This window comes from Thermobia domestica, chromosome 10 (assembly GCF_964235325.1).
Source record: "Thermobia domestica chromosome 10, izTheDome1.hap1.1, whole genome shotgun sequence".
Taxonomy (NCBI): Eukaryota; Metazoa; Arthropoda; class Insecta; order Zygentoma; family Lepismatidae; genus Thermobia; species Thermobia domestica.
The window spans coordinates 126,056,346-126,079,730 of record NC_137463.1 but is presented as its reverse complement, the minus strand read 5'-3'; the positions used below and the strand labels follow the sequence as shown (position 1 = coordinate 126,079,730).

General features: G+C 35.8%; 1 protein-coding gene across 1 annotated transcript in view; it reads left to right on the top strand.

Moving 5' to 3' along the window:
- The window catches only part of LOC145662702 (synaptotagmin-7-like), a 605,329-nt gene that overhangs the window by 297,683 nt on the left and 284,261 nt on the right, over window positions 1-23,385 (top strand). The window contains 1 exon segment of the mRNA XM_081728554.1: window positions 15,473-15,602. Coding sequence (XP_081584680.1) covers window positions 15,473-15,602 — 130 coding nt within the window.

Below are 23,385 nucleotides of genomic sequence, written 5' to 3'. Positions count from 1 at the left end.
CAAAGATACCACTAGGCTCCCAATTTTTAAATTTATATTGTGTGTGAAAGCAGATAGTAGATTTAATTCTTTGTCACATGATAACTAGAACCTGAGAGAAATTCAGAGGGAGTCCAGGGGAAATTTCATTCCTTATAAATAAAAGTTGTGAATTTATTATGTACTGAAGCAGTTATACTTACGCTTACACTACCCATACAGTGATGTTTTATCAATACTTTTATTCAAACTACGAAGGGCTGGATTTCTATAATGATCTTAAATTAAGGATATACTGAATCAAATTTTACAAATCAATCCCGAAAGGTAAGCTATCCAATCCCATAAATCTTTAAAAAACGAAGGAAAAATTTCTTCACCTCCTTTTCCCTCAAATGATTCATTTCTCTAAAGAAAATGAAATTTCTTTATTTTAACGCCCATGATTATGTTGTTTATGCTAGAGGACGCAGGTGATTAATGAAAGTGAAGGATTGTAAAATTAAATTTTGGTCTTTCACTGGGATTCAAACCCAGAACCACGTACAGTCAAAGCACACGCACTAGCCAATAGACCAACGGAGAGGACTTCCACAGTTCTCGAGTGGAAACATATCGGAATTCTTCCCTGGCCAAAACTCGAGAAAATAATTTATTTGTCAACCAATAAAATACACTTAAAACAAACACAAGCATCGTGAGCCTTAAGCTTATTTTGATTTAAACTTACAGTTACAAGGTATATCGCAAAACTCTAAGCTATCAAACTTAAATTAACCTTTTAGTCATTGACATTGTCATTCCTTCGTTTTACAGGTTGATCCTGTTTTATAATGAAATCGAATAAAACGTAATCAATTTTTATACAATCTGCTTAATACACGGTAGAAGCTCACTGAATTGTCAATTGTGCTATGTTGTTCTTAAATTGGTAATTTCCATTCATATATCACTATTCACAATATATCTGTATTATTGCAGGAATGGTTCACTACAACTACATAACTTATGGCTTTCTTTATTAAGCGTAAACAGATTATGTTATGTATAACATCTAAACTAAAACTTTTAAAAACCGTTGAATACACTACAGGGTGAAACTCTCCGCTCTCCTGTCCCACCGCGCTTGCCCTGGAACTGATGTAAACACAACATCAGCGCAATCCCTTCAAAACAACAATGCTATCCTGGTCAGGTAATATATTATGCAACTTAAGAACCGGCTTTTATATACTTAAAGTAATGTGTAGATGGATCGAAAAGTAGAACCACATTATGCTTACAATTCTCAAATGTATTACACATAACTTCTAGACTCAATGTGGTGCTATGAGGTAAATTTCATACTCCTAAACATCTTACTTAAGCTTTCATTAACTTCAATTTTTGTTCTTTTAGCAAAATACAGGCTATAATCAACTCGCCCTTTCAAATTTTCTATTCTTATATTCGGAGGCTGCTCTTGAGGGAACACCGTTATAGAATCAAAGTTTTCTTGCCTCAAAGTAAGAGAAAGAAGATAATCTGATCCAGTCAGAAGGTGAGGGGCACGATTCGGAACAATATTGCGGAGTCTTAGGTTCCCAAATCACTTGCATATATACACTTGTATAAGGAAAGCTTGGTGCAATATAGTGCGAAGGCACGTATTGTTCCCAGGGGCGTCATTTAGGGGGGGCAGGGAGGGACATTTGCCCCCTTCCGAGTTTGAGATGTGTATAGATTTTATCAATAGAATAGCAATAAATCAGTGAAAAACGCGAAATTTTGCTTATATCAAGGGGTCTTGCCCCCGCAAGCAAAATTTGAAATGCTCCTGATTGTTCCCAGAAGAAAAGAAAAATTCCAACTGTACTACGATACCAATTAATGAAGGCAAGAACAGCACTTATGATATTTATTGGCATCTGTCTCCTTTTTTAAAAACTTGTCAGCAGCAACGGGTCATAAGATATCCAAGGATACTAAAGATAGTTTTTTTTTTTTTTTTTTTTTTTACAAATTTGGCTTAGCACATAGGTGTCCAAACTCTCGAGCTCGTCACTCGCACTCAACTGAGCTCGGGCTCAATAATCAAGAGCGAGCCCGAATCCTAATAAAATAAGTCAGAGCAAACCGAAATGAGTGCGAGCCCAACTGAGAGAAGTGAACCGGAGCAGGAGCCCAACTGAGGGAACTGAGCTCGAGCGAGCCCAGTGCAAAATGACTATCTATTCAATTTATATATATGAAATATAAATAATAATATACTGTAGATATAATGTATACCTATGCATATTATTATATATAAATTTCAATCACTTGAATGAGAATGATATTTACCCTTACTTATTGTTTATTAAGTACATGAAGATAACTGTGAGTGTGAGGGAGTCTATTGATGGTGAAGGTGGCTGAGGGTGACCAGGGTGAGGGTGGTTGAGGGTGAGTGTGATTGAGTTGATTCAGGGTAAGGGTGAGTGAGGGTTAGCAAAAATGCCCATCTCTGGTATGAACCATAATCCTGCGATAAATAGTCTCGACGAAATAGCTGCTTGACTGAAAGTCTAAATTTACCTAAAAAGTAAATCTCAAACAGGTTAATAAAAAATATGTATTATGCAGTACTTCGACAGTGCTGCTGCAATTGAGTATTTTAATATATGTAATACAAATAATGTATTTTGAACTGTGTACAATACAAAATCATGTATAGCCATATTGTGGAGTGTGTACTCTCTATCATTTCATAATAAATAATAATAATATAAAAACATTAGTGCCTTTGTTTGACATGCTGTTTTCTATGACATACTGAGATTTGCCACCACGATAGATTTTTTAGAGAGTTTAGAGGTTCAGACCCTCTGTAGCAACGGCGCTGATTATTATTAGGTTATTACAAACATAATTTTTATCATTGTTATAACATAGTTTGTAGTAACATAATTGTATTATTTACGGTGAGTTTATGTCCGGTTAGCTTTTTTCCGCTTCTGCATCAATATAGGTGAGCTTATGTCCACGATCCGCCACTACACGCAAGAACCACGTAAGGATGGAAAACGTGCTAATTTAATTTCAAATATCTATATGTTAATGGTAAAAGATTCACTTTGGAAGAACTGGAAAAGAACGGATCCCTATCTCCCTTCCAGATGTTGGTGTGCAACAAACAAGTTTAAATAATTCGCCTGGGGCGTATTCCAAGTAGCAGGGATCTCTTTAGGGAAAAGCGAACTTTTCTGAATGCGCAGGTGGCGACTTGCCAGAGGGGCAAAAACACAGCCTCATAGTTGCCCTTCCGAAGTCTTCTAATCTTCCTCGTAGTGTTCATACAACAACAGCGAAAGGCAAGATTTGATCCCTCCCCAGCACTCAACCATGCGTCAATCTGCGAGAAATCTTTGGTAACAGATTTCCAAGAAAAAGTGATGTACTTGACAAAAGGAAACATCCCATGCTGGTAGAAATGTTGATGACAAATGCAAGCGGAAACACGGTATTGAGGACAATACAGAGATTGGAAGCGGAAAAAACTTGTAGGTTGCCTTCAACTGATCCAAGTGATTTATTCAAAACAACTGGGCATTCACAAAAGCATTTGCACACGATACCGGTAATGCCGGCGCCAGCTGCGGCAATGTCGGTGACGGCCATGATTTCAATGTAATGAAATCTTAGCTTGCACACGCACCGGCATTCACTGGCGCAAATCCCGGCGGGATGAGGGGACATGTCCTCTCCAATCTTGAAACTGGGGGGACTGTCCCCCCAATAATCCGATTTGAAATGTGTATTTTAGGAAAAAATGTGATGATTTGTGTCGATTCCCACAAAGGAATGTGAGATGAAATTGATGTCCTCCCAGAATAAGCCTTAAATCTGCCCGCCTCCCAATGTTGAAGATGAAGACAGTTCTGCTCCCTGATCCTCCACAGGATTGTTTTTCAATGCAGCCGGCGTTATCACCGAAACCGGCTTTGTCGAAGGCAATGCTTCCTTCTGGGTGGTTGCACACACGGCCGGCAATGTCGCCTGGCTACCAGATACATTTCTACAGTTTAGGTAAAGTGAGTGATTGACAAGGCGCTGGGTATTCTTGTTTCGTTTCTTGTGTTTTGGAGTTTAGTTGTTTCCATTTCTTTTATTACAATTGTATATTATTATTATTATTGTCTCGACCTGCAAATCACTTTATTATTATTATTATTATTATTATTATTATTATTATTATTATTATTATTATTATTATTATTTTACAGACTGTGTTGGAGTAGATAATTCCCTTTCTTAAATAAAATATAACACGTGGGAAACCTGGAGAGTGTCGATTTTTAAAATTAATTTTCTTCAGATAAAATGTGCGATATCTGGAAGATATCGATTTCCGCCTAAATAGTTATCATCAAATACAATATACGAAATTTGAATATCCAATTTTCGTTGATTATTTTCGACCCTTTTTTTTATTTTTCTTCTCTCTCTCTTTTTGATTATATCTTATTCTATCGTACTAATGCATTTAAATTTTATTATATTACAGCATTGTGCGTTTCTACAGTCTTTGAATGAATGTTATGGAAATTGGAAGTTCAGACCAATAATGTAGGCTGTTGTGTATTCCATCCTTGGATAAAGTTTTTAGAAAGAAAGACTACTAACTTTAAAATAATTGTTGTCTATATACAGTAATATATCTACGAACTGCGTTATGAACCCCTGTCCATTGCCATAAATATGTACAGTAGATATTACTTGTCCCACTCAACCAGATGCGGCTCTTAATCTATGTGCAGAATCTATCTTTTAACCTACTTTTACGCTCTCTTCATAGTGACGTCACCACCGAGACGCTTGAGCTTGTCGTCCGCTTTTCGCGTGAGGAATTACTAATAAGACAAACAACCCCTTATTTACTTTGGACTTCTTCTGTGTTCGATTTGTGTTTGCTTTCCTATGTAGAGCATATTTTTGTGGGAAAATCTTTCTGTCGTATGTTTTTGACTACTTGGACGAATGTAATTTAATAGTTAAAAAAAAAGCTAATATCTCGGAAGATGATATATTCTTTACGTGGGCTTGACTGTACAAACGTGTGTGGTTTCGTAAAATCTTAAACTCCGAAAACAATATTGCAAGATAGTGTGGTGAGCTTGACTACATGCGTGTATGTTTTAAATGTCCTCTTGTACTGTAGCAAGTGCAGCAATCATAATAGAGAAACAAAAAGTACAGGCATTATGCACCAGTTTTCCAAAGGACTCTCTTCTTGTAAAACAGTGGGTCCACGCATGTAAAATAAAAATAAAATAAACTTTAAAAATGGGACTGTTTTTAGTAGTCTATGCATTTCACAGCAAGCCCGTAGCCAGCCCAAAAATTTAGGGGGGGCCGGTAGAAGTTAGGGGAGGGCGACCCAATCATATTATACTTCATCACCATATTATAGTTCATTTGCAAGCCTACCGTGAAACGTTTAGGGGACCAGCCAAAGTTTAGGGGGGCCCGGCCCCCCTAGCCCCCGTGGATACGGGCCTGTTTCATAGAAGAACATTATTTGCGAGATCTGAAATCTGAATTTACTTCTAGACTTGGCGACAAAGATAATTGTCAAATCAAATACCATTCCCTCAATTCCCTCAATATTCGTTCCTTTTACATGTGCTATAGTGATGTCTTAATCGTTCGTTTAGAATGTAATTCATTGTAATATACTCCTTTGACTTCTTTTTCTTTGCATATATTTCCTCATGACTTTCAGTAACGGTGGAACGTTGTGGAGGACGGCGTCTTCCTGAAATTCCACTAGGTCCAGATTGCTCTTCATGATTTGTTGCATTTTATTGTCAGACATATTTCTTCTGTGTTATCCCATAGAAGTTCACGTTCAACGAATTTACAAAAAGCAATTGAAAAGTAAAAACAAAAACAAAAAAAAAAGAAAAAAAGAAATTCGCAAAGCGTAAAACAGTTCGCCACTACTATTCGAAGGCAATGAACGATCTAGTGATCATTATACGTTCTTCGTGGCACTATCTCACTTGAGTTTCGCGGGTTCAAACGAGAGTAACACTTCCTAAGCTCCGAATGAGACTTATTGTTTCCAAAATTCTCCCATCATTCCTAAAGATGAAGAGATCATGTGATGCTTGTATTTTACGGTTGAAAGCACACTGCTTAGAGGGGAGTGAGACAATTCTTGGAAATTGCTACCTATTGTCACAGAGCAGCAGCATTTTTCCACATGGTTTTGTTCCTTTGTTGTCCATATCGAAGGATAGTATGAATTAACGTATGTAGCTCGAGTTCAGTGGATTTTTTTTTCTAATTTGAAACAATGCTATAAGCAATGAATGAAACTACAAGAGCATATAACCTTTCTTTTCTTCTTCTTAGCCAAAAACTATATAAATACTCCAAATAATTTACTTTTAAATTACGGCAAAATATTTACAATTATCCACGTGCGCCTTGCTTACACCGTGTCCTGGGTTCGATTCCTTATTAGAAGAGCCTTGAAATTTGATCGTATTACGTTGCTTACGATTCCACCTTAAATTGAAGGTCGCCGTGTCATGACCTTGATACTCAAAGGGATGCTCAGCACGATTGCAATAAGCAGTCCTATCTGCTGGTGTAGTGGCTAGCTCGTATTTTCTTCTTTGTACGTGGTTCCAGGGTTGAATCCCGGTAGGAGAGCACACAGTTTAATTTTTCATCATCATTCACTTTCATTAACCATATCTCCTTCAGCCGAAAGACCATAATAGTGCTACGTTAAATTAAGATTTTTTTTTATTTTGTATTTATTTAATGAGCAATCGAATATGGTTTAGTCTTTGAACTGTACACACGGAAGAATAAGAGATTTATTCAAAATATTTGAAATGTATATTTGAAGAGATATTTGTTTGTTTTCACAATCTTCTGGTAGGTTCAATATTTCTATTCATCTCTAAAAGTTATCAGAAGGTTCTACGGAGATCTGTTGTTCTATTAGACTAAACCTGAGCTTGAATGCCATCTGGACTCTCCCAATCAGCTTAGCAACTATTAAAAATGTGGATTCGACATGAATATAGTTCGTTCTTGATTAATTTTACATGTCACTCCTTCTATCCATCGCTAGGGGGACTGGAGATGTCTTATTCCTACAATATTATTTTCTGATTTTATGTCATATGTGTATCAAACTTGATTGAAATTGCTCCTACCGTCCCAGAATTATGCTTGACCATACACAACATACTCTAGGGATGATACCGAAACCGAGACTGCTTCAAGTATCTTGTTTCTCGTCTTGAAATTTCGAGACGACAATGAGTTCGAGACAGAGTTTAGTAAATCGAAATGAGACCGAGATTCAACATATCGAGCCTTAGTCGAGAGTCTGAAACAGAATCGTGAACAAGGTCGACAGTTGTATTTCGAGATATGCCGAGACAAGATCAAGTTCAATCTCGAAATTCTTGGTCTCGTGGCGAATATTAACAGAAATTACTGAAATTACATGCCTTGCCCTTTTTCTTTCTTTTTTCTTTTATTTTCTTTCTTTCTTTTTTTTTACTATTATTTTATATGTTAGTTGGTGGAAGAATTGCCCTTTGACGGTCTAAGTCATAGACGTGTGCATGAGAGAGAGGGAGAAAATACCACCTCTAATAGCTAGGTAATCAGGTATAACAAAAATGTTTTAAACAACACATAATTTAAATTGGGATTCAATATATCTTATTCTCTTTCCAATCTTTGAAACAACCGAAAAACTACATTGCCAAAATATTACGAAACTTAGTTTTGTAAAACAAACATATTTTTTCAGTTTTCAAACATTTCTTTTCACGCAGCTTAGAAATTTTCCTTCGAAAGATATGTTTATTTTATTTTATTTATTACTGGAACTGCTCGTGTTGTACTAACTTTGTTCTGAAGCTAAGAATAAAATTGGTAGAGAGTAGGAATTTCAGAATAAGGCAAGATCAAGGGAAGAGGAAAATTATCTGGTTAAACAAGAGAATCGATTAAAAATATCAAGATGTAAATTGCATAGTTGGTTGGCTTGGAATTTAGCGTTCCTTTCAACACCGAAGCTATACGAGAGCTACCGTTATGCGTTGAAACTTTGCAATGACCTTCCACCAAGATTCGAACCCGGAACCCTATGCTCCAAAGGCACATGCTCTGGCTAGTAGTATATTGTCTTTCTGTCTGCTAGTCAAGAATAATGTAATGAAAAGGATTGGAATTAATTGATTTTGGTTCAATGTTGGTTTTCGATACCGATGATATCTCAAGCAAAATGTCTGTTGCTCCGTCACTTTCGAATATATCAGCGAGGCTACATCAGATGTGAACTACAACTTAACTTGGGATTCTCTTACTATCTCAAATACGATATCTAAAATATGTAACTATTTATTTAATAATAATAATAATAATAATAATAATAATAATAATAATAGTAATAATAATAATAATAATAATAATAATAATAATAATAATAATAATAATTATTATTATTATTATTATTATTATTATTATTATTATTATTATTATTATTATTATTATTATATTTCGATTTGCTTCAGTTGAAGATTAAAGAAAGCAATTTCAAAAGCTTTTTCGATTCATTCATTGCACTTGTATTATGTTCTAAAAGACACTGGTGATGAAATTATTGTGACAAAGTTTTTGGTGACAAAATTACCTATATGGTAATATTTTGGTGACAAAATTACCGCCGCCCGTCGGACATAAGCTCACCGGTAGTCTTATATTACAGGGGCGGACAACGGCTCACCGATAGCAAACATAAGCTCCCTTCAGGGACTTTTAATAAAATCCACCGAGTATTAACAACCCCTGCTCTCGCCAAGTGAACTTTGTGGTGGACAAACACCGTGTGCGTGGATTTTCTCGGGGTTCTGCCGTTTCCTCCCACTTTCTTCATTCCACCATTTCATTCATTACTCATCATCACCGTCTCCTTTAGTCTAACCGGCATAACCGTGGGACGTAAAACTCAAAAATTTCATTTCATTTTTTTTTCACCGAGTATTAAAATTTAGGCGTTGGCTACTTCCTAAGCGGAAAATGGAGCTAGTATCTTATATCACTTATCAGGTATAAAAAAAAAATGTTGGGGAGTTGCGTTTATTAGACGTGGACAGGCCTTGGGGAACTTGTAACAAAATACCCTGGATATTAAAATCTAGACATTGACCACAATTACAAATAGGCCTAATAATTCAGTAGAAAGCAGAGCTACTAATGTTGTATAGCAGTTATCAGATATCAGAATTAAATAGGGATGTTGCAAGTTTAATGTGTTAAGCATGGGCTACAGTAGGCGTAATTTTTGCCCTGGAAGTTTTGGAACCAAATTTTTCTTATAGGTCGGACAATTCATCACTGCATTAAAATATTTTCATGATTAGGCATGCATACTTACATAATAGAATCTGGTTACTTAACGGGATTCATGATTCTGGTTTGTGATTTTTTTTATACGAATTCATCATACTCAGATGTATTTAGGCCTTGCTTCTTAGTGCTGTCGTCGTGTTTGCAGCCTAACACTCAAAGAAATCTCTTTCTTATTTACTAACACAAAGGTTTTTCTTTTGGTTAATAAGTTGTTTTGTTCTTAATAAATAAAATAAGAAAGAGATTCATTTGATGAGCATTGGTCTGAAAGTATTATAACAGCCTTGAACTCTGCAACATTCTTAATATTTTATTCTGATGTCTGATAACTCCTATATGACGTTAGTTATATGGCCTACTTTCTATTGAGAAGGTAGGCCTAAAAGTAGTCAAAGCCCAGATTTAAATATTTGGAGCATTTTATTACAAGTTCCTCAAAGTCAACTCACGTTTAGCACGTTAAACCCTGCAACATCCTTATTATTTTATTCTATGACAACTGATATATAGCATTAGTAGCTCTATTTTCTACTGAATTAGGCCTACTACTAGTCAAAGTCTAGGCTTTAATACCTCTTCATACCCATCATACGTTTTTTTTTTAACGGGGAGAGCGGTAGCACAGTGGTAGATTTTTCACCTCTGGTGCTTGGATCCCGGGTTCCATCCCAGTCCCCGCCAAGTAAACCTTGTGGTGGACAACTACCTTGTGCGTGGGTATCCTCGTGGTTCTCCCACTTTCTTCATTCTACCATTCCATTCGTTATTCATCCGTCTTCTTTAGCATAACTGGCATAATCGTGGGACGTAAAACTTAAAAGATTTCATTTCATTTCTTTCTAAAGGAAAATGTTATATTTCTGAGTTGATTTCAGCCATAGTAAAAAAAAAAAAAAAAAAACATAATAAGGAGACACCCTTTCACCAAAATTTCGTTTACCAATATTTCTGTGCTGCAAAATTTCCTGCACCGAAAGTTTCAGCATAGAGCAGGGGTTGGATTACTTTCTTCAGTAAAAGGAAGTAGTACTCTTTTGTTCGCCCAAATCCGTTTTCGATTTATTTTTTAATATTCAAAATCTTCTTCATATTAACATTCAAAATCTGGTTTTCATTTTTGTCATATTTTCTGTTTGCCACTTTTCAGTTGTTTTTTTTTTTTTTTAATATTTTATTATTCAGGTTTATTTTCCTTTGCAATTAAATTAGTTAACCTATAAATGTATTTAGTTATCATTATTGTATTCTTTATTGCATGAATTATCTTATAATGTAATTATATTATTGGTAGTGAGCTTATATCCAGTGAGCTTATGTCCGCGACCCTTTGATATTCTTTCTTGTCTTGGTGAACCCGAGCGCGAGCGATCACAGTGCAAAATGGCCATTATATATATATATATATATATATATATATATATATATATATATATATATATATATATATATATATACACAGGGTGCGAATTACCGGGGGGGATGAGGGGGATTTTCCCTCTCAATCACATTTTGTTCCCCCCCAAAGAAATCAGCTGAAGTATCCCCACCGGGGATGCTCGCTTTCCCCCTCAAACTATGCTTAGTATAACTCCAAATTTCACTGATTTTTGTTATTTCTTGTAAATTTAATCTTCTGGCTGTATTTCGAAATGATCGATGTAAACTGTTCAGTTTTGGTCATTTCTACTTACCACCTAATTACCCACTATTTTCAACGTTGTTTGGTAGAACTATATTATTATGACTACGGTTGTTACTTGCAACTGTACCTTCGTACCCTTCAGTTCGTCATCGTTTGTGAATTTGAATGTACTAATTGCGTATAACAAAGCCACAGATAGATTTATAAATGTTATTAGCGGTTGGCCAAGAAGAAGTAAACAAATAGCTTCTTCTACCATACTTGGCGAAGTTCGGATATGTCATATTCATCCTCTATATTTGTATCGATTATCATCTTATTTTAATTTTTGTTATAACATGTTATTTCATTTTCCAGTGTACTCGTTGTTAGCACATGGTCTTCATTCCCTAGTAGGTTGTGTGTATGCAACTCAAAAGTTGCATTTAATTTGTAATAATTAGCATAGTAATCACTGCTTTTACAGTTTACGGAAATGAACTTTTGAAACTGTACTCAAAATCTGAGATATAGGTATTCTCTCGTAAGTATATGTTAACGTACACGCTGGGGGATACGCTCCTAGTGAGCAGACATGTTAATGAAGGTGACTTTTAGGTGAATAAGCGAATAATTCACGATTTGTTTCAGCATTTGTTAATACGACTGGTTCTCCGTGTGATTGTCCGTGTCTGTATAAGCATTTGAACTGAAGCGTTTTTTTTTTTTTTTTTTAAGTTAACCCTTCATTTTTCCATCTTTTCGCTGTACAGTTTGCTGTCCACGCAATTAATGTTGTCTGAAAAACTTCAGTGTAATGTTTTACTTTATTTGAATAACGTAGCCCATAGTGAATCAACTCATCTTCAACCAAACAGTAAAGTAATTTTTAAGTGTTGACTTCCTGTGCCCATCACGGAATCGATATTTGGAGAAAAAAAGTCGTGATGAGCACAGCTTTAGCGGGAAGTAGAAGCACAAGCTCGAAATTTGAATTAAGAGATTTTAAATATTTGGCCTTCGATTTGACCTTGATGTGAGAAATCGGGACCAGCAACAATCCATTTCTTATTTGATAGGCTAATATCTAGATTTTCTTTAAAAAAAAATGTCCGGTTTAACTGATAATTTTAGTGGTTTTCACAAGACTGAAGTAGGTTTCTTTTCGCAACCTGTAGGTATTAATGCAAAGTGGAAGCTTTCAATATGAGTGGAAAAATTAACATATGCTTGTGATCATGGCTATCGCTCGAGGCGAATTATTAACTAAATAAACCTTATAGAGCTACGGGGACAAGAGTGAGTACAACATTAAAACACGTTCAGAAAGGTTTAGTGGGGTGTGTGTGTGTCAGACAATATATATGTGCATAGTTATTGTCGGTAGAATTATTAAATTAATAAATCTCTTATTTATTACAGATGTCACACACACACACACCCACCCACACACACACATATATATATATATATATATATATATATATATATATATATATATATGGGGGGTAAGGCATTTATTGTCTAATTTTGAAATTTGAACCTTCAGACTATGTCCTGTGGCCTAATTTTATCCCACCCAATATAGATTATCTAATTCGCACACTGTATATATATATATATATATACAAGTATATGAAATATAAATTCTAAGTTTATTTAGTAAATCCGTTCTATTTCCCTTTATATTTCTTCGCTGGTATTATATTCTTATTTCAATTTTTTATCACTAATTCCGAAAAGATTTGACTAAGATATTGAACTTACGGACTTCTTCCTTTTTTTAAAAAAAATTATAGTGCTAAACTGTGGTCTCCAGTTCCTGTTCTGTGTTCTGGTAACATTGAATGTGTTTGTCGTTGTCGAAAATTGAGTGCTAGGTGTAGAAGTGTGTGATGAAATAGATATTTTTTTTTTTACGTTTATCAGATGTTTAAACATGATATATGTGACTGTTTCACAAAATGTACTATATATATATTTGTTTACTGAAATATAAATAATATTATACCGTAGATATAATGTATATCTACGTATATTACAATATATAAATTTCAATCATTCGAATGAGAATCATATTAACCCTTACTTATTGTTTATTTAGTACATGAAAGAAACTGTGTGAGGGAGTTGATAGAGGGTGGCTGAGGGTGAGGAAGTCGATTGAGGGTGAGGGAATCGATTGAGGGTGAGGGTGGCTGAGGGTGAGGGAGTCGGTTGAGGGTGGCTGAGGGTGAGGGAGTCGGTTGAGGGTGAGGGTGGCTGAGGGTGAGGGAGTCGATTGAGGGTGAGGGTGGCTGAGGGTGAGGAAGTCGATTGAGGGTGAGGGTGGCTGAGGGTGTGTGTGAGGGAGACGATTGAGGGTGAGGGTGGCTGAGGGTGAGGGTGAGGGAGTCGATTGAGGGTGAGGGTGTCTGAGGGTGAGGGTGAAGGAGTCGACTGAGGGTGAGGGTGGCTGAGGGCGAATATGAGGGAATCAACTGAGGGTGAGGGTGTCTGAGGGTGAGGGTGAAGGAGTCGACTGAGGGTGAGGGTGGCTGAGGGCGAATATGAGGGAATCAACTGAGGGTGAGGGTGTCTGAGGGTGAGGGTGAAGGAGTCGACTGAGGGTGAGGGTGGCTGAGGGCGAATATGAGGGAATCAACTGAGGGTGAGGGTGTCTGAGGGTGAGGGTGAAGGAGTCGACTGAGGGTGAGGGTGGCTGAGGGCGAATATGAGGGAATCAACTGAGGGTGAGGGTGGCTGAGGGTGAGGGTGAACATGTCGATTGAGAGTGAGGGTGGCTGAGGGTGAGGGTGAAAGTGTCGATTGAGGGTGAGGGTGTCTGAGGGTGAGGGTGAAGAAGTCAACTGAGAGTGAGGGTGGCTGAGGGCGAATATGAGGGAATCAACTGAGGGTGAGGGTGCCTGAGGGTGAGGGTGAAGAAGTCGACTGAGGGTGAGGGTGGCTGAGGGCGAATATGAGGAAATCAACTGAGGGTGAGGGTGGCTGAGGGTGAGGGTGAGGTAGTCAACTGAGGGTGAGGGTGGTTGAGGGTGAGGGTGAGGGAGTCAATTGAGGGTGAGGGTGAGTGAGGGTTAGCAAAAATGCCCATCTCTGCTCATAACACTGTTTCTGCCAGTGTGCAGTGTGAATCATGAATCAACAATTTTCATAGATCAAACACAAGTATGAACGTTTCTCAAGAATAGGCCTATTTTAGATTCATTAGTTACCAGCGCGACGTTTTACTGTCTGAGTCGTTCTACAACGTTTATATCAAGAAGTTGGAAAAGCATTGTTAGTTCAACAATACCCCAATAAGGTAACAATAAGAAGTTGCTTTGAAACATTCAACTCTTTTCCAAATATGATGGAATGCAGTAAACTGCTACTTAAAGACTTCAGAGTCATGCATTTATTCTACTTTTCACTGCAAGGGTATTTATTCACCTTTTTAAAAAGCAGTAGATTAAATAGTCATCATTCTTTAGGCATTTTATTACTCAGTTGGTTATTACTACTAATTTTCCTTGGCTAGTTTCCTTCGCTTAACAGTAATACCTTTCGTTTTCATTATGAAATGATTGGTTGTTTTGCTCTATTAGAAAAATATAATAATGATATACATAAGATAATTTTATTTAAAAAATGAATCAAAGGTAGAGATCTAAAGTATATCGTTTTTCTGAAATTTAGAAATAATCAGTTTTAATTGCTTTATTTTATACTACTGAATATTAGTAACGTTTGGTAAATATAGACTTTGTAGTAGTTTCAACTCACGTCACGAAAACCAAAACACGGACATTACATGGACGTATACGGTATTTAGCTAGAAGCCCTAGAAATGTAAGAAGGAAACTACATATACTCCACTGTAGCGTATCAACAAGCGCATATACCATCTTATACCATCACGCTTATACCCGTTAAGTGTTCATCCTCAAAAATTAAAGAAAAAACTGAATGTACATTCCAAAATACAAGAAAAGCAATAAAATAAAATCTATATATACCAACAGTGATCCGTGTTGTGTGGGCACCTATGATGCAAGTTTTGGGGCCCCTTCTGCTAATTTGTTTATTTCTGTACACAGGGTGCCTACGTTCATCTGGACGCATAAAGGGCCCCGTAACCTTCAATAACTTAGGGCCCCACCAAACATAAATCCGGCTCTGCTTTTAATGTGCAAAAAATAGATTAAATACATTGAATTATGTTACCATTAGGCTACTTAAAGGTTTCATACTTTACGAATGCTCAGAAATATGAACTTTCTGTTACCTAAGATCATGTTCGGTGCAACTTTCTCTGTGATCATTCACAGTTAAAATCTATTGACTGTATGTATACTGATGAAATGATTAAATGTTAAATTCTTGTTTATAAAGTACTTTTGTTTCAAGTCCAAACTATAATACTATCCCAACGTATTTGAAAGTAAACAAGATTGAAGCTTATATATTTATATTTCTTTATAGGACTGCGGGAGCGCCTAGCAAGACCCCGACTGGCTCAGGGTCAGGAGCAGGTGCACTCGTTCCAGAAAGCAAGACGCCCCCGCCGCCCCAAAACAAGGCCTTGCAGAGTGTCAAGAGTGAACATCCCTCAGTAAGTACAAAGATTCAGCCATCTCACTGAGCTTCATTAGCAAAAGCTTTAAAATATTCATACATTAAAATATTGCTAAGTACTAATATATTACTTTGTTCACAATTTTTAGGTTTCGATCGTTTTAAACTAAAATTCAATCTTTTAAGTGTGTAAACTTAGAATACCAAGCTTAATGGAAATGATATATTTCTAATATATAAAAGAAGTTGTCCTTGACTGCCTGATTGATAAATGCCCAGATTAAATCGCTTGAACTTGAAATTTGGGCAAGCTCATAGAATTTGTGGCTCCTCACTTAAAACAATAGACATATGTTTCACCGTTTCGGATAGTTATGCTAGAAGGGAAGAAAAAGCGTAGGATTACAATTTTCATAATAGGTTGGTCATAGAATGAAATTCATTAAGGTAGAAACATAAAGTTTAATATTTAGATTTTTCATTTAAAATATCTAAAGACCATTTCACCTTCTTTTATATTTTCCCTAGAAGGAAGAAAAAGCGGATAGAGAGAAAAGGGTGCTGTTGTCATCGTTAAAATAAATGGTTATATCTTCAATTTCGATACGAGTATAGACACGTTAATTAAAGAAATGTTTTAGTGTTTTTTTTTTTTTTTTTGTATTTCTCTTAGAAGGAAAGAAAAAAGATAAGAAGGAAAAGTGTGTTTTAAAATTGTTAATATAAGAGAGCCATATCTCGAAATCCTTGCGATTAAAGGTAATTAGGGATATGAAGAGTGCGAGACCGTAGATCGAGCAAGTGCGGAAGTCTGAGGGCAAAGACCCAAGGTAGAAGATTGCTAGGGGAAAATTTTAAAATTCTCTCAGAAGCAGGTTGGTAGAGACAAATGGTGATGCACGCGATTTGGACTTTCTCCCGAAACCGTTTCTTATGAAACCTCGCTATAAAACAGTACAGTATTGTTTTTTTTTTTTTTTTTTAATAAAAATGGTCTGAGGAACAATAGTGTCCCTTAATTTGATGATAGGTGACTAGGATTTGTCCAGTCCCCATACGCATCAAAGGGGCAAGTTATGCAGAACCTCAACGCCTGAACATAGCCAAGAGGTTTGTATAAGTTTTTTTCTTCTCAGGGCTCAGATTTAGCCATGAGAGTGGTAGGAATTCTCAGGGCCCTGGCGCCACCAAGAGATACGGATTGGGTTACTCTGGGCCTAGATGCAGCCAAGAGAGGACACGAGTGATCAATCAAGGCTGATGCCGTCGAAGGTGCCGGCACATGTTGAACGATGACATTCATTGCCTGCTGTGTATTGTTGTTGTGGTAGAGCACTCGGATCATCGTCATATGTAGAGGATATTATAATATAGTATATTAGTTTGATTTTATACCTACATTGTTATCTACAATAATTTACATTCGCCTTTGAAGCGAGAGATCCGGGTTGGATTCGCGGTAGGGGCTCATATGATTCTTATACCACATTAAGTTCCAGATTCATGCATAGCCTCAATGCTGAAAGGCAAGCTTAATTCTGAATCAATCAATCAACAACCAATAATTTACATAGGATAACTTCCTGTCCATGAGATTTCTTGGAGTTCTCCCATTTCCTTCCACATTCACATTCCACTAATTATTTCACAATCATTCACTTTCATTTATGATTCGTTTTCTTTATCCCAAATTACGTAACTATGGAAGTGACACTAGAAAATTCATTTAATATAACTTATAATTTACTAAAGTTAGAAAAATACTTTATACATTTTGTATGTCGACAAGACAGACTAATGACGGCCGGCTTCTTTTTGGGTGTATCAATGATGGAACATATACCCGCTCTGTACAACTTTTGTTGTGGAGAGTATTATAGCTACCGGTCTTCTCAACTGGCCAAAAATTTACAAATACATAATTCAAGATTTTCCTCTTTATACATTCATCGGGTAGATTTCACAAAAGTAATCGTGTAATTGATAAAAAAAAAAAAAAAAAAAAAACTTTGCGTCATGAGAAATGGTAAAATAAAGCTGCGTAGTTAAAATCTGATATAAAATGAAGCATTGTAATCAAGAACGAACGAGTTTTTCTTTTAAATTGGAGTTTCCTTCGCTATGCTCCTAAATCTTGTTCCGTACCCTGAACAGGAGTAATGTTTAAGCTCTAAAGGAAACCCATGTTACGATTTATAAAACCCAGGATATATTGAATGAAAATTAATTCTAAATAGTTTCTAGAAGTTTTGACGAATTCATCGATATGCTTTCTTAAAGTGGGGTGAATTACCCCTTGATTTCTATAATAACTAACAGCTTGATTGGAAAGCCTCAACTAAATCACAATATCCTATTTCATGGAAATCTAGTAATTTGTAGAAAAAAGGCTGTTTTACACGATTTCCTTATACACAAGCGAATACTCCATTACTCCAATTCCAAGCAATAAACTCCATTGAATAGATTAAAAGGAATCATACGTTATTTTCATGATTCTCTGTAATTTGTAAACAAGTTATAGTTAAAAATGCTTCCTTAAGCGATATCGAGACTTCACCCATTGCCCCTGACTAACAATCCCAAATAATATACTTCATTGTAGGGCCTCATAATAATAATGTTTTATGTTATTATGAAACGGTAGTGATCTGTAGAAAACTTCTTGTCAAGCAGATTTCGTTTAAATAGTTGTGAATTCACGTTATTGTCTTTGACAAATTGCAACTATAATTACTGCAAGAATATTAAGTTTCAAACATAAAATTGCCTCGATTTCATGAAAATCGAGGCAATTTTACTGAGTTAATCGCAGAACATTTTTCAAGATGGCATAAATTCACCTATTATTAACAAACGACTTCAATCCTAAGCCAATAGGACAAATGAGAAGCGTTAAAAACATGTACTCCATATTTCTTTAAATCCATTTTTTGTTGTTGCAAAAATTACAGTGTAAAATTAATTTCTTACCACATTGCAGGGTAAATTTACCCTTTTCATTTTATTATTCCCATAGCGTTACTTCAGACTTTTGATTTTGTTTTGAGAATGTACGCCAACTTCTCTGCCGATATAAGTATTTACATTTTTCGTTAGGATAGTATATTATTTTATCATCGATTAATATATATGCATCACAAACTCAGGGGGGGAAATTCGACTTCCTATACCCCTCAAATGACATTTCTATCTTATTCTTACTCGACTCAAACCAAGCAAGAAGGACAACTATCTGGACACCTGTTTCCGTTGGAGAAATTTTTGAAACGTTGTTTGGAACGTTTTACTCACTAAGACACAAGTTCTAATTCAGGAAGTTATAATACACACTACACCATCTTTTGAATAAATTGTAACTTGGAATGACGTCTTCTTGTGCATAGAGATGATGATGATCATACTCATCACTATATGCAAAACAAAATTTTAAAATTCCCCTTTGGAACAAACTTTATCTCATTGCAATATAGCTCTTACTTCCAGTTATGAAATTATGTTAACCTTAAAATAATACAACGTGTCTTGGAAGTTTTGCAGGAATTACAAATAGGCGCACTGTATACTAACTCAAAAACAACGATGATAGAATACAATAACATGTAACTAGTTGTTCTTGATTTTGAATTTAGTAAAATATGTCAGTATCACGCAGAAAAAATATATTAATTGATGCACATACAGGAAGACTGGCTAGAAGATCCATTTATCTTTTTGAACCATCAACATTTTCTGTAGAAGCGTGTGTCTCGTTGTCAACTTTGAACGGGTAAGGGATGGAGAAAAGAATCATCAACTTAACCCGTTGTCAACTTTTATGACTAATAATAGCAAACTTGTTTCAAACCAGTCGAGAATTGCTTATAGCTGTCAATGAATCGATCATCAACGAATTAAAAAAAAAAAACACTAAGAAGGGAAATCCATGTGACGCATATTTCTAACAGAGTAACTTGAAAAAGAATGTGTTCTGATTTCAGTGCGTTACAGCACAATACATTTGAAATTAGATTTGAACTGAACATTTACTGAAGAGAATGGGAACCAAGTACCGTATTTTGACAGATACGTCTCACTTTATGCTTCCACTTCAATAATCTGCTTCGAAAAATATACAAATGTCCTTTCCTGGACAAATTGCTAACATATTTGGTTTCTATATAAGCGCTTCCAGTTTGACAGGTTTTTGGTTCTTGCTTCGAATACAAGCTGAAGTATGGACTTAAATTTCATTATGAGCAGTAGCCATGTCTCATATAGTGTACTGTGTTAAGAAAGGATATTAAAAGCCAATCCATCAATCCGAGAATTGATCCTTAGATTTAATGAAATATTGTGTGTGAATTCTGTAGATATTGATCATTATACGTTATTTCTTTCTAAAGCATTTATTTAAATAACTTACGTATCTATATTCTTAGATATATACGCCATGCACCGCATTAGGTATTTAGTTATGGGGTATCTCAGCGATCATAGAGGTTGTTCCTTAATCACAACATTTATCCTTAATTTATGGACAAAATTAAAAATAGAATTTAACCACATAGAGAATAAAGAGAGTAGAACATTCACGTCGTTCCACAAATTATGGTTCTCGACATATGAGTAAAACTTTCGTAGGAACTATTAGCCCCAGACTAGAAGGATAGTTTTTCTGGGCACATTTCAGCATTAACAGAATCATATGTTGAAGAAATTAGTTAGGGAAAGATGTAGCAAGATGCTTAACTTCAGCTATCTGCCTTCCGTGCAGTAGGATTCTAAATCAGGGTCTTTCAGGAAATTAATTAATCTTCAAAATAAAAGAAGACCAAAAGTACCTATAATTTCTCCAGAACCTCCATAATTAATATTTTTTTTTCTTTTCTATACAGTGTTTATTGTCAACATCAACTCAATGTTTGTACTCAATACAAGACAGTGAAGTATGCAAAATTTGCATAAGAGAGTTCTCAATAGTTAAACCAAAAATCTTAGTAAACAATCGTCAAAAGCACGTCGCTTGTCATATTGCATCTTATCATCATCATGAAAAGTAGCTGATTATTTGCCACAAATTAAGGTTTCGATGCTACTTGCGTAATCTGCCCATTTATACGTTGGAATTGTTCAGTTTAATATACCGAATAAATTACACATAGTTTTATCTCTAAATCACTTTGTTCGCAGTATAGCCACCACAAGCATTAGAACACAATTTCTTCTTAAAGGAGCAGTTCGAGTTAAAAACGAGTTTGGTGCAATAGAAAGAGTAACAAAAAATAAGAGACTCGTATTTTTAAAATCTTCATAGGCCGTCTCGTTCAGCTTCTATAGGCATTTGTTTTTGATGAATCGCAAATGCTGACGTCACCGGTGGGCTACGAGAGGAACTCAGCAACCGCTACTTTGTACGCAGCTGATAAACCTTTAATAGTGCAGTGGATTTAATAGATTTTGTTTTAGGTTCGTTAACAGTCTTGCTTTCTGTTGAATTCTTGAGGGACGTTTTTGTTAGTTGTTTTTCCTATAGCATTAGTATAAAATATATATAGAGAGAGCAGTGTTGCGCGAAGCAGTGTTTCTTCCAGACATGTTTTTGGTGGTGCCACTGTCTCCCGGAGCTCTGAGAGTGTCTCCCAGAAGATACCAAAATAATATGTCTATAATATACTAAATATAATAGTATTGTGTGAAAATAATGTGCCCCTCCGAATATTAAGTGTGCCCCCCTGAGACATTTTTTTCTGAAAGAAACACTGGTGCTAAGTAGAAAACATGTGTTAGAACAGCTTGAGCTATGTCTGTGAATTGAGGTAGAAATGCCTAACACGTGCTGTTTTCAGTTGTAATTCTCGTGCGATTAAAGCTGAGAACATAAAGTATCTTTTTTTACGTTTCCAAGTCGTGAGAAATCACCAGACTGATATAAATTATGGCTCAAGGAACTCGATAGGAAATATTTTGTGCCAAATGAAAACATTCATGCTTATTCCAAACATCTTGAAGAGTCCGACTTCGAGCAGTCATGTTTACTGAAAGAAAAGCTAATGCCAGGAGAATTATTTACACACAAACTGAGAAAGAATTCTCTTCCAGGTATATTATTGAAAGGTTTAGAATCCGAGCCATTGAGTAAGCGCCGATCTATGCCCAGTTACCAACGTAAAAATATCGTACAAGACGCAATTGACAGTTGTAGTCGAGACGAGGTATTAGAGGGTAATAGCAACCGTGTCACTCATGATTGTGACGGTACTGCTTTAGAAATAAATGTTAAAACAACTGCTATACAATGTGGATTGAGGAGTGAAAAATACCGGCCCGTAGAAGGAATCAGTGAACGATGGCAATGTTCCTCATGACATTGATTTCGTATAATTTTTCTGTATCAAGTGACAATGATGAAACAGGTGACGACAGTTGTTCCGCGGAGAGCCGTGCGTATGAAACAAATTTAACCGGTAAAGTATTTTTCTTATACTGACAGATGTTTTTTTTTTTTTTTTTTTCATTTTTGCCACATATGTCGCACTCCTATACACACCTTGAAGCACGAAATTATAGGGTCAGCTTTAAAAATTGCAACAAAACATGAAAATGTACAAACTTATGTTTGGGAATCGGAAGCATGATTAAAGAAACGATACTTAGGTGTTGTAGCAATTTCATCCGCCATCTATTTACATGGTATTGGTTTCGAAATTTTAGTTTCTTTTGTGAAACGCTAAACTTATGCTTTGTAGGAAAACTACGTTTTATAATATTATAAGAGCTTTTGTGCAGCCCACCATCACATCTTATCATTTCTACATGCAGATGACATTTCTAAGTTTTTGCAATCAGTTCTGGGAAAGGAAATCGCACTTTAGAACGTGCCACTGGACCTCTCAGAAACGCAATGCTTGGCACTTTGTATGGAAGCCTGTTCTCTCTGCTTGACCACGTATAACGTTATCACAAAATCTTTTTTCCTCTGTTTACTCACTAACGACTGAAGTATCGCGATAAAACAAATACCATTTCTTTTATAAGAGTCAACTCTACAAATGGAAATAATTTATGAAAAATGCATTTCTAAGTCGAACTGCTCTTTTAATCTACTAATGTACTAGTCAGCTTATTGTTCTTTAAATTATTTTTAATTCATTTCGAACACTTTCTAATTGACTTTTGATCCTATATTTTCTCCAATTTTCTCCATAACCACATTTCAAAATCCTGTTTTGTTGCCATCTTAAAGATGACGAATGGATCCCAGTCGAAAATCTCCTAACCTAAATCAACTATTTATTCTAGAACGCAGAACGTAGATTATAGTCATACTGAATTATGAAAACAATTCTATGGATCTTCTTCCTGCTTATATGGTTACGGTACGCATCTTCGATGTGGGAGACCCGGATTCGATTACCGGCAAAAGCTAATTTTTTTCGGATCCTTTATTAACCTGTAGGTCTACGTCTCATAAAACCTCGCCGCTGAATCGGACACTAAACTCAACCAACCAGGATTTTTATAACTATTTTTAGACACTTGCACAAGGAATATTTTTTTGTGGACACGGCTGAGGTATCCATGCAATATTGGGAGAAATCAGTGAGCATATCTCCCAACGCAATAATGCAAATAGTTTTTTTTTTTTTTTAACAAAGTATGAACTATTTTTGCGATTATTATTATATTGTCTATTTTCAACATATTATGCCATGTAGTTAATCTTTTCTTTCTAACGGCTGGAAACAGTTGCGAAACGAAATAATTTTGAACTCATATATATCAAATCATTTCATTTGTATTTATGTGGGAGTTCTTCATCATCATCTTCATCTTTCTGC